The sequence below is a fragment of the Lolium rigidum genome, chromosome 4 (assembly GCF_022539505.1).
Source record: "Lolium rigidum isolate FL_2022 chromosome 4, APGP_CSIRO_Lrig_0.1, whole genome shotgun sequence".
Taxonomy (NCBI): domain Eukaryota; kingdom Viridiplantae; phylum Streptophyta; class Magnoliopsida; order Poales; family Poaceae; genus Lolium; species Lolium rigidum.
The window spans coordinates 256,442,528-256,456,184 of record NC_061511.1 but is presented as its reverse complement, the minus strand read 5'-3'; the positions used below and the strand labels follow the sequence as shown (position 1 = coordinate 256,456,184).

The 13,657-nt window shown below is 47.9% G+C and overlaps 2 protein-coding genes across 2 annotated transcripts; one reads left to right on the top strand and one right to left on the bottom strand.

The window, feature by feature from the left end:
- Window positions 1-4,449: 4,449 nt before the first annotated feature.
- On the bottom strand, window positions 4,450-11,194 carry LOC124707552 (universal stress protein PHOS32-like). The gene is made up of 4 exons (XM_047239213.1): window positions 10,884-11,194; window positions 10,668-10,777; window positions 10,441-10,559; window positions 4,450-4,727 (listed from the first exon to the last, which is right to left on the bottom strand). Exons 1-4 carry the CDS (start codon window positions 11,080-11,082, stop codon window positions 4,649-4,651), a joined length of 507 nt encoding a protein of 168 aa, XP_047095169.1. The 5' UTR covers window positions 11,083-11,194; the 3' UTR covers window positions 4,450-4,648.
- On the top strand, window positions 6,132-9,258 carry LOC124707553. The gene is made up of 4 exons (XM_047239214.1): window positions 6,132-6,843; window positions 6,936-7,096; window positions 7,733-8,906; window positions 9,035-9,258. Exons 1-3 carry the CDS (start codon window positions 6,615-6,617, stop codon window positions 7,751-7,753), a joined length of 411 nt encoding a protein of 136 aa, XP_047095170.1. The 5' UTR covers window positions 6,132-6,614; the 3' UTR covers window positions 7,754-8,906; window positions 9,035-9,258.
- Window positions 11,195-13,657: the final 2,463 nt, after the last annotated feature.

The following is a 13,657-nucleotide window of genomic DNA, read 5'->3' as shown; positions in this document are numbered from 1 at the left end:
GACTCGGTTTCGGAGGCGGGAGGAGAGGAGCGTCGTTGGTGGACTCGGTTTCGGAGGCGGGAGGAGAGGAGCGTCGTTTGTTTGTGATGGTTTGCCACACCGCTGGTGGGGAAAACGAGATAATCGTGACGCGAGTCGTGACGGTCCTTGTGAGAAAGTGTGGCTCGTTTTCGTTTCGATCGTATTTTGTCCAACACAACTTTAGTTCATCTCAAGGTTTTTAAAAAGGAGAGAAGGTAAGCCATATGTGTTGATGCACTTTATGTGTATAGAATAATCGTGTGTTTAAAAAGGGCTCGTGTAACTTTTAATCTGAATGTTTCACATTCGAGTTTTGCTAGTCACCGTTGGCTGATTAGCTAATTAACCGGTTGAGTGGAGCAAACTCGTTACCTTGGCAAGCCACACCGAGCAAAATCTGGCAAATTCGAGCAAGTTTAGCGTGTTGTCGCCTATCTCTACCATATCCATGCATAACAAAGTGGAGTAGGACAATCAGCAAAACTAATGTCATTGCTATCCTTTTGGAGAACCAAATGGTGGTCATATGGCTATGAGATAATCCTTTTTTTTCGAGAGCACGCGGGAAGCATGCCTTATCCTTATAAAAGAGTGAACATAATAATATACAAGATCAGCACCACGGTACTGAGAACACACACTCCACCCGCCCTCCGTCTAGGCCTACTCTCTCGCTATATCTAGTCTCCCTCCTCTCTTGGCCCTCTCCCACATGTGAAAATCATCTCTAATCTGGACCACCATTTGGTCGACCGTCTTCTGCTCCCTCGCGTTTCCGAAAGCCCTTGCATTCCGCTGTTTCCAGAGCGTCCATGCCGTGCTAATCACCATGGAGTCAAAGCGCTTCCTATCGATCCTCCTCACTCGCTTGCGGGCCTCCGTCCCCCATCTCTGCAGGTGCCCGTGAAACCTGGGTCGGCAATCCATAGATCCGCACTGTGTAGCACCCTGCTCCAAACCTGTCTCGCATAAGGGCATCTGACCAAACGTGATCAACGTTATCCTCATCTTGCAGGCATGCATAACATGCATCCGGGGTGCTCCTGCAGACCGTGTCTCGCACTCCTGTCGGACGTCCACAGACGGTATTTCATGGCCAACCAAGCGAGAATCTTGCATTTCATGGGTGAGAAGGAGCCCCACACCGCTCATACTCCATCTAACACTCCCCTGACAAAGCATCTCATAGGTGCACTTTGCCGTGTATGCTCCTGACTTCGCACCTTTCCAAGATATGTGGTCTGGCCTTGAGACGTCACTCTGCACAGTTTCAACTGCCTCCCACAAACTCAGGCATTTCCTCCAAAGCTCGACCGTCATCTCTCCGGTTATGTCATCCATCCAAGCGTCCCCCTTAAAGCCTCCGCCACCATGCGAGTGTTCTTTCTTCTACTGGGTACCTTGGCGAAAACCTCCGGTGCAAGGTCCTCCGCTGTGTATCCACTAATTCATCGGTCTCTCCAAAAATAGGTCAACCGCCCATCCCCCACCCTGAAATTCGCCAGACTCTGGAACACTCCCACCACAAATGGGTCGTTCAGCGCTGGTAGGCCTTGCCAATGCCTCTTCGGATCCGTGCGTCTGAGCCACAGTCATCTCACTCTCAGCGCGAGGCGCTGCAGCCTCAGGTCCTTCACTCCCAACCCCCCGAACTCCTTTGGTTTACAGATACTCCTCCACGCCACTAGGCACTGACCCCCTTGGACCTCGTCCTTACCCGCCCAAAAGAAAGCTCTTATCCACCTGTTTATGTCCCCCAACAGCCATTCTGGGGCCTCGGCAACCACCATTTGGTGCACCGCTCTGGCCGCGACTACTGAGTTAATCAGTACTAGCCTTCCCTCTCGCCGAATAAGCCCTCTTTGCCACGTCGGCACACACTTGGTCAGTGGCGGACCAGAAAAAAGTTGAAGGGTGGGCACACCTAATTTTTTTTACGCCTCCGCTAAATGTGATAAATTTTGCTAAATTAGTAACATACATAGCCAATAGATTGCCAACATTGAAGTTCATTACATATATATATGAAATGTGCAAAATTACAATACAAATAGCTCAAAACATGAAGAAAATCTTACATGATGGATAGCATAAATAGAAAATTACATCACTATCCTATTTCCATGCCTCTTCATAATTAATTCTACAATGACAATGGAAACAATAAAATTTATATAAGATATTGATTGCCATTTTCAATCATATATCATCTATTCTAATTCTACAATCTACACAGATGCTACACACAAATATCAAATGATTCTAATACTAGGCAAAAAAATATTGCCAAATGCAAACAGAAAACTAGGGAAGCCATAACAGACAAGAGAGTCAGAGAGAGCCGGACACGGACAGACGGACTCTCTGTCCAACTCCTACCTGCAGGAGGACGGAGGCGGCGTCCAACGGAGCAGCTCGTCCAGGAAAGAGGAGGAGATCGGCGAAGGCCCGCCCGAGAGGAGGTCGGCGACGACGGCGAGGGTTCGGGCCGTCCGGCGACGGCGAGGAGAAAGGACGGGGAGCGACCTGACCGCGCGAGCCCGCAAGGAGAAGGGGCGGGGATCGACCGCCGTGGCCCGTCGGCCGTTCGCCGGAAGGGAGATCGACCGCCGGCCGCGCCGTCGGGTCTGGAGGCTGGAGCGGTCGAGCGGAGGAGGCCTGGAGGGGATCGACCACGAGTTCGACCTGGATGACTTTCTCCGTTTCACGTGGGTTAGAAATTAAGGATAGTAAAAAAATCTCACAAAATTTGGGGTGGGCCACGGCCCACCCGGCCCACCCTGTAGGTCCGCCCATGCACTTGGTAACCTGGTCCAGAAGCGGCTGCCACTCAGCCTTAGACAGAGGCCGGAGTGCCAACTGGAGACCTAGGTACTGAATCAGGAATCTCGCGAGCTCACATCCCAGGATCCGAGGGATCCTCTCTTCCTCTTCATGTGTTCCACGAATCAGTGTGGCCGTCGTTTAGACGCCCGAGGCCTCTCTAAAAAGTCTCCCATAATTTTAATTTGCCATTTAAGGATCAAATGAACTGAGCTAATAGTGATCGCGCGGGTGGTTTTTGGATGGCCTAATCCATCTTCTCGTAAAACAACGAAGATACTTGCAGTTTAAGAAAAAACTACAAAACGTTTGGGCCGGCCTAGCGAAAGTGTTAAACCCAGCCAGGCCTGCGCTGTGGAGAAACAGCGCAAAAGATTCTTTTTTTAAACCGAGGTAAAAGTTTTACCTCATCCATTAATTAAGCAGAAGGTGTCCGGTTTTTAGGAGAAAATCGAGCAAAAACCTACAAAGACAGTGCCAAGCCCACACCCACCCACACGACGCCGCGAAGGCACACCGAGCCACCCTGGCTCCCCACATAAGCTACACAAATGCGAACCTCGAGTTGGCTTATGCCATACAGATGACTCCCCAAGAAAAGGCCGGTAGCTCCGATTCTGACGACGAGCCGCGGAGAGGAGATGCACAAGACCTGCGCCGAAAAGGACCTTCACCGTCGAACCGCCCCTCGAAGGTCATCGTATATCACCCAAAGGCAGCTTCGACTTCACAGCAAGAGGAGGCCAACCTGAAGACATTCGGACACGCGGGGACGGAGCCGACTAACACGGTCTTGCAACAACCAAATCATGCTCAACGCCATTATCGTTGCCGCCCAAGCCCACCGTTGAGAGTCACTTTATCGCCCAAGCGACCCAAGATCAAGCACCCTCGAAGATGATGAACATTTGGAGCCGCCGCTCCGACATACCGCTGCTCCGTCACGCTCTGCGCCCACCAAGACCACCATGGGCGGAGCCAAGGCCCGGCATGCCCGGGCTAAGCTGGTGATTTCCCCTTAAGTGCTACTCATAAGTGAGGCACTAAACAAGTTTTCGTACGGGGCAAGCACCCAGCAAGCTTATTTTACTTAGACTTAGCCCAGGCTGTAACAATGAACTAGCTCCGCCAATGAAGGCCACCACCTTCTGGGGCCGCCGCCCCGACGTACCACCGCTCTCTCTCGAGCTGCAACGTCGCACGAACCGTCCACCCGCAACCCAAACTGCACAGGGCAAAAGGCCGCAGACCACGGACATCACACCAACTCATCCGGCGCCGCCGCCCCGACATAACGTCCCCTCTAGGACGCGTCCGACCGAGCCGACTGCCCTACCGCCAACACAGCCAAGGTCGCCACCCAAGCCGTGACAAGCCGCATCCCTGCACCATAGAGATGTTGCCACACCGCCTTCCGGGGCCGCCGCCCCGGCTCACAGCCACCTACCCGAGGCCGCCGCCTCGGCATCCTCCAACGCAGACGGTAAGGCAACCCAGTCCGGCAAACAAACCATCCTCGCCAAGTGAAGTTCACAGTTCACACCCTCCAAAGACAGTGCAAAAGATACGCACACACATAAGGCAGGGTCAGACGATAGCTCACTGTTGGCTTAAAAACGATAGTTTACTGAATCTGAATCCTCAAATGGCAATGGAGCACACCAGCATGAAATGTTTCAGAATGTGCCAAAGCTGCGAAATTACAAACAACACAAGCGGCTCCATAGATTATTCGGATGCACATCACGATGCTCTTTACCCACACAACCCCAAGCATACATCCTGGTTCACTTCGCTGGCGAACCTAACACTTCTCCTTGACGACTGTCACAGGGCACGACGCGTTCGACAGCACGTAGTTGGTCACACTTCCCAGAAGGATCCTGCAGTATCGCCAGGGAATGAAAGGGTCAGCAAAATGTGAATCAAGGCTAAAACTGTTAGGGGCTATTTGGTGGTGGATGATCAAGTTCTGACATCTGAACACAATGCATACACGGTTTCTTCTGACTTCTGGCTCCTGGATGATTTACTCGTGCACAAATAATGCTCTTTTAGCTAACAACTTGAGATGCAATGGCTGATCAAGAGGGTCTACTGATTTGTTGTAGTAAGCAAGTTAATTTCGACCAAAGCAAGCTTGCTCCTAGCAACACAATGGCATCATAAGTTTTCAGTTATCCCGAATGCATGCCAACAGCTCAAGCCTACAGTGGTACAGTTAATTACCTAATCAAACTACTGTTCGTAATGTGAAACACACAATTAAACCACTGTTCCTAATCTGGAATACATAATTAAATTACTGTTCTGAATGACACTAGGATGTGTGTCCAAGGGTTACTCTGAACTACTGTTCTAATGAAACTACTGTTCTAAATGACACTAGGAGTAAGATGGATCAACTTGTAATTAGTATAAACTACGTTGACATTTCACTTATTGCAAAAACTCACGGCTATAGCGTATAAAAATGAAATTGTGATGACATTTGGATGTGGACACTCTCCTATCAGGATAACTCTAACTTGTCAAGATATGCAACTGAAGTCATATTGAGAACAAGCAAGTGCGTGTGCACTTGCCCTATCTGAGAGCACTCCACGATAGTTCGTTGCTCGTTTTGGTTCAACGAAAGTTTGCCTCGCTGATTGCTTTGTCTGGAGCATGGTGGTTGGTTGCAGCCGAGCAAGACCCAGTTGATGCATCCGTTCGTACACTAACGATGGGTCCTACCTGATGGTGACCCAACCTGTCATTGCCTATTCGTCATGCGTTTTGCTGTGCATTTAAACGCTCCGCATGTGATGCAGTCTGGTTGTGGCAGAGATGTGGGTGGAGCAAGACCGCACAGGTTTTACCCGTCTATACGCTGCGCATGGGACCAATGAACGTAGTGGCCCACCTATCATAATAATAGTGTCTCCCTTCTTTGGTACACATGCTTTTTTCTCCACGCCGCACCGCGTGTTAAGGCTGCAAAAGCTGGTCCTGCCATCGCCTGTGGCTTTGCTGGCCGTACCAGCGCGTTGGTTCGCGTTTCCATAGAGTCTGCATGTGAGCCCTATGCTCTTTGGGTACAGCTTGTCATCCTCTTTGTGGGTGAGCGGATGTGTGAGTTTGGTTGTTTCCATCTGTTTCAGGTGGGTCCAGTGGCAGCGGTGAAGGGCCGTATGACCCGAACGTTTTGCTATTTTGTTTTAGATTAGACTTTTGACTCGTCGCTCTCCGCCGATGGGCCCTCTTCTTCTTGGACCCGCTTCTCTGTCTCCTTCTAGATTTATAAACAGGTCCAGTAGAGCAGTATTGGTCTGCGCGTGTACAGAGGCATATCTATCCTTCTCTCTGTCGCCATTCTGATCCAGACCCGGAGCTCATTTTCTTTCTCGTTTCGTCTTCCTCGCGCTCCGCCTCAGTTGCTGGATACTAGAACAGCCCTGCCGCAGGATCCAAATGCTAATGATTATGCTGCATCCTTTCTTTAAACAGATATTGTTGAGGTGTGTTGGCTTCTTTTTAGCGATTTCTTGATTTATTCCCTGCGTGTTGATATTTTGCTCGTTCGCATAAAGCTGTTTTTGGAATGCTCTCCCCCTCCCGACCCTATTTTTTCTCCGTCCCAATCTCCTGTCGCCTGGCGGCGGCGCAGCGACAGCGGCATCCGGGCGGCGGAAGCGGCTACAAATACTAGCGGCGGCGAGCGGGTGCTAGCGCCGCGACGACGAGGTCAAGAACCCGGGCGGTCGTCTCCCCACCACGGGGAAAAGGAGATGAAGGGGAAAGGGATCACGCATCCCGCCTCCGCGTCATCACCCACCCCTTCAACATCGTATTCTCCCCTGGAACTCGCCGGCTGGGTCCGGCGTAACCCGGTTACGGCGGTCGTCCACGAGAAGGACGACCTGCGCCTCCAGATGTGCCTCCGCCGTGACATGGAGGCTGGCATGCTGATTCTCCTCTCCTCCGGTGCCGGGGACGACCGGCTGCTTCTGCACGCCGGTGAGTAGGGGTGAACACTCCATCACGCATGTTCCTCTCTTGCTGATGTGATGTTGCGGTTTTCTTATTTCTCTTGCAATGATTGATGGTAGAGCCCAATACGGCGGGTTCACGGAGGCGCCTCACGGGGCTGATGCGGCGGTTTCTTTCTGGTGTAATTGAAGGAGAAGAAGGGGTGACCACTCGAATGAGTGATATTTCACATGGAACGGGGACGAAGGGCAATAGAGAATTTATTAAGAAGCTACCGAAGGTTTGATATCAGCCTCGGTTTTTCGTAAGAAACCATAGTAAGCATGTATCTTTCTTCAATCATGTTGTGGTGTACCCCACTACCATCAGTTTGTGTACATGTAGATCCAAATGCTAATGGTTACGCATCCTTTGTTTAAATAGATTCTGACTTATTGTCCAGATGGTTCAGTTCGCCATTGCATATCTGCTGACCTAGCTAATTTTGATATAGCAACCAAAGGGTACTGCACTTTGTTTAAATATTGACGGGAGTTATAGAATTATATTTACACATGTTCTCCAATTCAAGCATTTTGTTCTCAATTATTGCTTTTCCGTTTTGTGCAGCAAAGTTGTTTGTACCTACATCATGTGCTGCTTTGCATTTCTTCCTACTGAAATAAGTACACATTTGAATGTTTGTTTTCCAATTGGCAAGTAGCAAGATGGTTCTTGTGTATCACATTTTATTTCTTCTATATTGCGTATCCAAGTTTGCAACATTTAGGAATTTAGTTTCTTGGCTTTATTGTACTTGCTGCTAGATATACAACTGTTTTTCCGCTTGGAAGTTTTGCCTTCCAGTCATCTTGCAATATTAAGTTAATCCTTATTTACCCTTTATATGTTGGACATTTGTTTCTTGTGCATGCAGACACGATTGATATGGATCTAATAATGACAAGAGTATCTGCAAGCGAAAGACAAAGACATGATGGAGAGAATGCAGATTGGCTCTCTGTATGACTGAGGCAAAGAAACCTTACCTCTGTTACCATCACTATTTTCCCCTTGGACTGATCTAAGTGTTTTTTCCTGATCATTGTGCAGTTGCTGGAAGAAATGAGGAAACAAAGCTCCATGGAAGTTCATCTGCATAATGTAAGTCATAACTCATGTTTTGATTCTGTTTGTCTTGATTTGGTGGCCTGATGTATATGCCAATGCATGCATAATCTGCTATAATATTGTTCATGCCTACAAATTGCTCATTAAAATCGTAAAAATACTTAAAAAGGTACACTTCTGCTCCAATCAAATATTATTACCCCGAACCTCTGATTTCTTATGCAATAGTGAACTTGAATCATGTAACTCTGGATATCCTTATTGTTGATTTGCAGCCATAGAGCTCACTTCCATCGTGGCTCCTTTCCAAGGTAACTTAAGAGTCCTTTATTGCCTTTATAGTTCACCTGTCCAATGTTCATTTTATATTGGAGTTGAACAAATCCAACCGATCATGCCATATTTATTAGCAATCTTGATGAGCCCAAATCAAACCAATGCATACACACCTGACGTATTTCCTTGCTGTGCATGTTCATTTACTAACGCTGAAACAAACTTCAATAGTTTGATTGGTGTTATCATCCACTCAATTAAGAAATTGTTCAATGTCTTGTTTCCATGGTTGTTCGTGAGAGAGACATGGTTACTGAAGGTGGCCAGGACCTTAATGAGCTCTCAAGTTTCTGCTTGACTTCTACTCGTTCTGTTTTCGAGCATCATGAAATTATTGGAGATGTACTTCGTTCACTTCTCTCTTGACATGGAGTTGACCCTGATACGTTTTCCCCGATATCATTATGTGTCGATAATCTATTGGAAAGATGAGATGATATTCTCAACTGTCCTTTGATTCTTGAAATTTTTGATTCTTGAAATTTGGAAAATGAATTATATATCCATCTCGCCATGCACTTTTTGGAAAGCCAAGATATGAAATGCAGAAAAACATGCTTAAATGTTGGTTTGTTTATTAAAAGAAGATTTGGTCCTGCACGCCTACAAGATTTATTCATGGCCTGATATTCACCATCTGAAAGGTACGATCATCTTATAGTTCTTTGAGCTATAATCAAATGCATGATGTGCTTAGATCCTTTTCCTGTGTTCGCTGATCAGACAGTGGTCCTTTGTGTTTGATTAGCTGTGATGTGCTGCATCATCACAGGTCACAGACGAGCCAATTATTAAACCCAACAACGACTAAATATATGATGCAGAGAGGAAGGAGTGTGTACGACATACTGTATAGTGTATACTGAAGGGTCTGTATCTTTTTGCAAGCTTGCATGCTTAATCTCTTTTCGGTCTTGTTTTCTTCCGTTACTGTTTCGAAGATATGTTCAACAAGTTTATCAAATATAAACATGGACAAATTCTTTTGAAATGTAATATTTTGGTTGTCTTAGACAATTTTTGCAATCATCGTGTGCTTTGCATTGATTGGAGATTCTTAGCTAACGAGACACTAACTGTTGTGCTCACATACACATGATTGTGTGGCCTAACAGCAAAGCATGATTGTTGTTCAGAGAGACCTGACTGATTTTATGAACTAACCATAAACTTTTCAAGGATAAATCAGGGGTGTGATTGGGCTGCTACTGACCAGTTTGGGATTTATGGACACCTTGTTTCTGATAACGAAATGACAAATGAGTGGAAATAACTTTGTGTGTGTTATGGTCCATCGCTGCCGATTTGTTGTATTTGGCGGACTGGGCACTTGCATTGGGAGCCTACCTATCAATTAGGATGAATTGGGGCGCAGAGGACCAGCGAGGAGGCGCCCCATGGGGCGCCCCAACCACTAGTATCTAGAACTAACGAAAGTTAAAAGTCTAGTACTAGTAGTACTTTCTCTGTTAATTCTGAATCTTTCTTCGTGAAGACTTAATTATGCTAGATCTTGAATCGTAGGCAGAAACACTGTACTACTAGCAGACCAACTCTACCTATACATTATTCTGATGATTAAACTCTTACAGAAGAGCAATTTAATCCCCCTCGCGTTTCAGATGGCCGCATAAACAATCCGGCAAGCTACGATGCAGACGACCGCACCTCGTCCAAGTTCATTGTGCAAAGGAAACAGCTTGGTGATCCATGTGGTACTAACTGCTGATTAGCTGTGAGCCCCTATTGTAATTGAAAAGAAAATGCAACTGTATGTCGCATTTCCTGTATTAAAGGCGAAAGGCCCTCCCGGATACAAGTACAGCTCAGTACTGTGATGTGATTGGATGCAATAATTCATTGTAAAGCATGATCCAGGTGTGCAATTCTGCGATGGCATTTCTTCCAGCACAAGGTAGTGGGTTGACTCCTACAGTATATCGTGGTTTAACTAGTGTTCCGCGAGGCATTGACTTGGTATGGGGAAGATCGATTCAAGCAATGCTACATTCGTACTCACACCCTGATGATGTGAGGATTGTCTATCTGAACCAGGATACCGTATTTTATTTGAGCAGTAATTTCGTGCTCTGTGAGAGCTTGACCAAGTGTTCGCAATTCGATACTTGAGACGTTAGAAGCAACATTTCAGCAGCGGCAGTTGTATAATAATCATACCTCTGGATGGTGCCGAGTCCGCGGCTGCCCATGACGATGGTGTCGATCCTCTGCTCCTCGACGGCCTCGCAGAGCTTCTCCCTGGCGTCGCCCCAGTAAATCTTGGCCACCACCTTGAGCTGATCGTCAGGCCAAGAACGGAAAGCAATCAAGTAGGCAGTCAGTTACTCAGTTCACGAGGTTCCTCCGTTGCTCGATGGATTCGAAACGCATAGACACACACGTACCTCGAGCTGGCGCGCTGCGGTGTCGAGCATGTCGAGCACCTCGGCGTCGCACTTGACGCCGTAGGTCTGCATCACGGCCGGCTCCCGGAACTCCGACAGAGGGATGAGCGCTGCGCAGATCAATCAGTTAGCTCTGAGACATAGCCACAAGACACAAGGAGGGGAGCTGCAGATGGGTGCGAGTGAGGGTTTGTCGAGGGGAGTGTGCTAGCTTACGGGATCCTGACTTGGCCCAGAGTGCGGCGCGCTTGGCCTCGTCCCCGGTGGAGTGCTGGACGACGAGGACGACGAGGGTGTCGCCCCGGCGGAGCAGGTTCCGGATTGCCCACTCCAACGCCCTCTTGCTGCTGGCGGAGTAGTCCATGGCCACCCCGATCTTGCGCACCCCGTCTTCGTCCTTGCCGCAGCTGGCCATCGATCCGATCAAGCCCTCCTGGCTGAAGAAACACGCTGTGGTTTACCTTGCTTGCTCTTCTCACGCGGCGAGGTGGTGAGTGTTGCTGTACTTACTTGTGGGCTGATTAGCAAGGGTGCCAAGTACTTATGGATGAAGGTCTCGTGGTGGGTTGGAAGACGAGACCGCGCGGCATGTTCCACCGCGTGCGGCACGTCGGAATGGTTTGGTGTGACCAGACCAGACGCTGGCATGGCGCGCGGCACCGGGTGGCAGTTGACGCGCCTCGTGCACTCGAATCTTTGCACGCCACGCCACGACCCGGGCATCGCGCGCGCGCTGGACACCGGACAGGACGACGTGGAGGCCGCCGGCCGGTAGATAGGGTTCGACCACAGTGAAAAACTGTGGACGCCTCGGCATTGCGTCGGCGGCTAGCGTCCCGGCGACCGTCCGTCACAAACGGTTGAGACTGTACAGAGGTTTGTTGGGCTTGCGTGTACGAAGGCGTTTTCTTAACCGCGTCTGCTGCTGCGTCACACGTGATCATCCATGCCGATGGGCCACCGTTTCCATTCCATCTCCCTTGCGCTCCACCGTCCATTGTTGGCTCACCGGCCTTTCATGCTTTTGCCTGAACAGGATAAGCACTGCTGCCACCCAACCTGGGTAATGGCGATGAGAACGACATGTCACGGATATCCCTGGCTCGTAGCAACAATTCCTCTCGAACGCACACCTCAGCTACAATCGTTGGCTATTCATGACCCGTATTCATCGTGCAAGCAATGTTGCTTATTAATGGCAAATTCTCTGTTTTATTTTGTTTCGCTCTGTTTTCCATACACGTGCCTTGACAGTGCACTGTGTCGTGCCATCTGCCCGTATCAGGCACGCACATGCGTGTCCGGGGGTAAATCCTACACACCGCTCAACACGGCGCCATACCCTGCTGCCTGCTTTCTAGTCGCAACCAGCATCATTCTTTTCTTTCTCTTCGCGCCGCTCGTCTCCTCCCTCTCTTCCCGTCACCCACCGACCAAATGAGATGGCGCCAACAACGTCGATGCGACTGTCAGGGAGCTGCAGTGGAGAAGATGTCGACGAGGCTAGAGCGAGGAGGCAACCAAGCTCTAGAACTTAGGGGTCATGGGTGCGGTGTCACTGAGGTAGGGCTAGGGTTTGGCTCGTCGGGGACGAAGGGGAAGGATCCGCGGAGGGGATTAGAGGGCTGATCGAGGACCAGAAAGGACCATCCGAGGTGGCGATTTGAGAAAGGCGGGACACCAAGGCAGTGCGGTAGCAGCTTTGGGCACATGTGGTTGGAGCAGGCGATCGCGGCTGGCGGTGCAGGAGGGGAGATCGACTGGAAAGAGGAGTGCTGGTGTTAACCAGGGAGAAGAAGGGCGACAGAGAGAACGTAAGACCACGACGGTGTTCTTAATGGGCCGAGACCACGGTTTTGACGGTGCGTGTGACGCCTCCTTTCGCTCCGCCTAACACGACGTGTATCATAAATGTAAACCCTATACACCGACTAGGTCGGCGCGTACCACGCGCCGCACACCCCACACACGGTACGGACCGGCCCAGTAAGGTGCGGGCTTCCTCTGTTTTTGTTTTTTCTTTTCTTTTTTGTTTCTCCTTTTTTGTTTTGTTTTTCCTGTTTTTGCTTCCTGTTTTCTTTTTCTTTTGTTCTTTTTTTGTTACTTTTGTTTTTCAGATTCGAAAAATAGAAATATGTTCAAATTAAAAAATATTAATTTTAAAATTTTTTCATATAAAAAAATGTTTAATTTAAAACTTGTTCAAATTAAAAATGTTCATCTTAAAATTAAAAAATTGAAATAAAATTTTTAAAATAGATATTTTTGAAAAATGTTCAGATTAAAAAATATAGTTTTTAAAAATATTGTTCAAATAAAAAATTATTCAAACCCGAAAATTGTTCAAGTATGAAATTTTTGAAATTCGAAAATTGGTCAAAATATAAAAATTGTTCAAGTTTAAAAAATGTTCAAATTCGAAAATTGTTCATACATAAAAATTATTAAATTTTCGAAAATAATGTTTTCCAAATTTGAAACCTCGAATTTAAAAACATTTTAGCTTTCAAAAAACGTAAAAAGAAAAGGCAGAAAAGAAAAGGAAAAAATGAAAAATAATGAAAAAGCGAAACAAAATGTTGGGCCGGCCCAAACCATCCACCGGGGGGTGTGCGGCGCCTGGTCCGTGCCGACCAGATCGGCATACAGCATCGGCAAAACCTATACACCGACCAGGTCGGTGGCTACCGGCCACCGCACACCCCCTGATCGGGTATGGGCTAGGCCCATTTGTGGCTGTTTAGCCTCGTTTTTTCTTTTTTATCTTTTCTGGTTTCTTTTTTCTTTTTTCTTTTCTTTTTTCTTTTCTTTTTTCTGTTTTCGGTTTTGTTTGTATTTTTTTTAGATTCGAAAATTTTGATCTGGGTCTGGCCCATTTAGGTTTCAGCAGATTCTTTCTAGCGTAGCGTAAGGTTTTGGCTCCTTTTTCTGATTTTCTATACTGGTTTTGAATCTGCTCAGGTTTTTTCTCTAGTTTTCTATTTACCTAG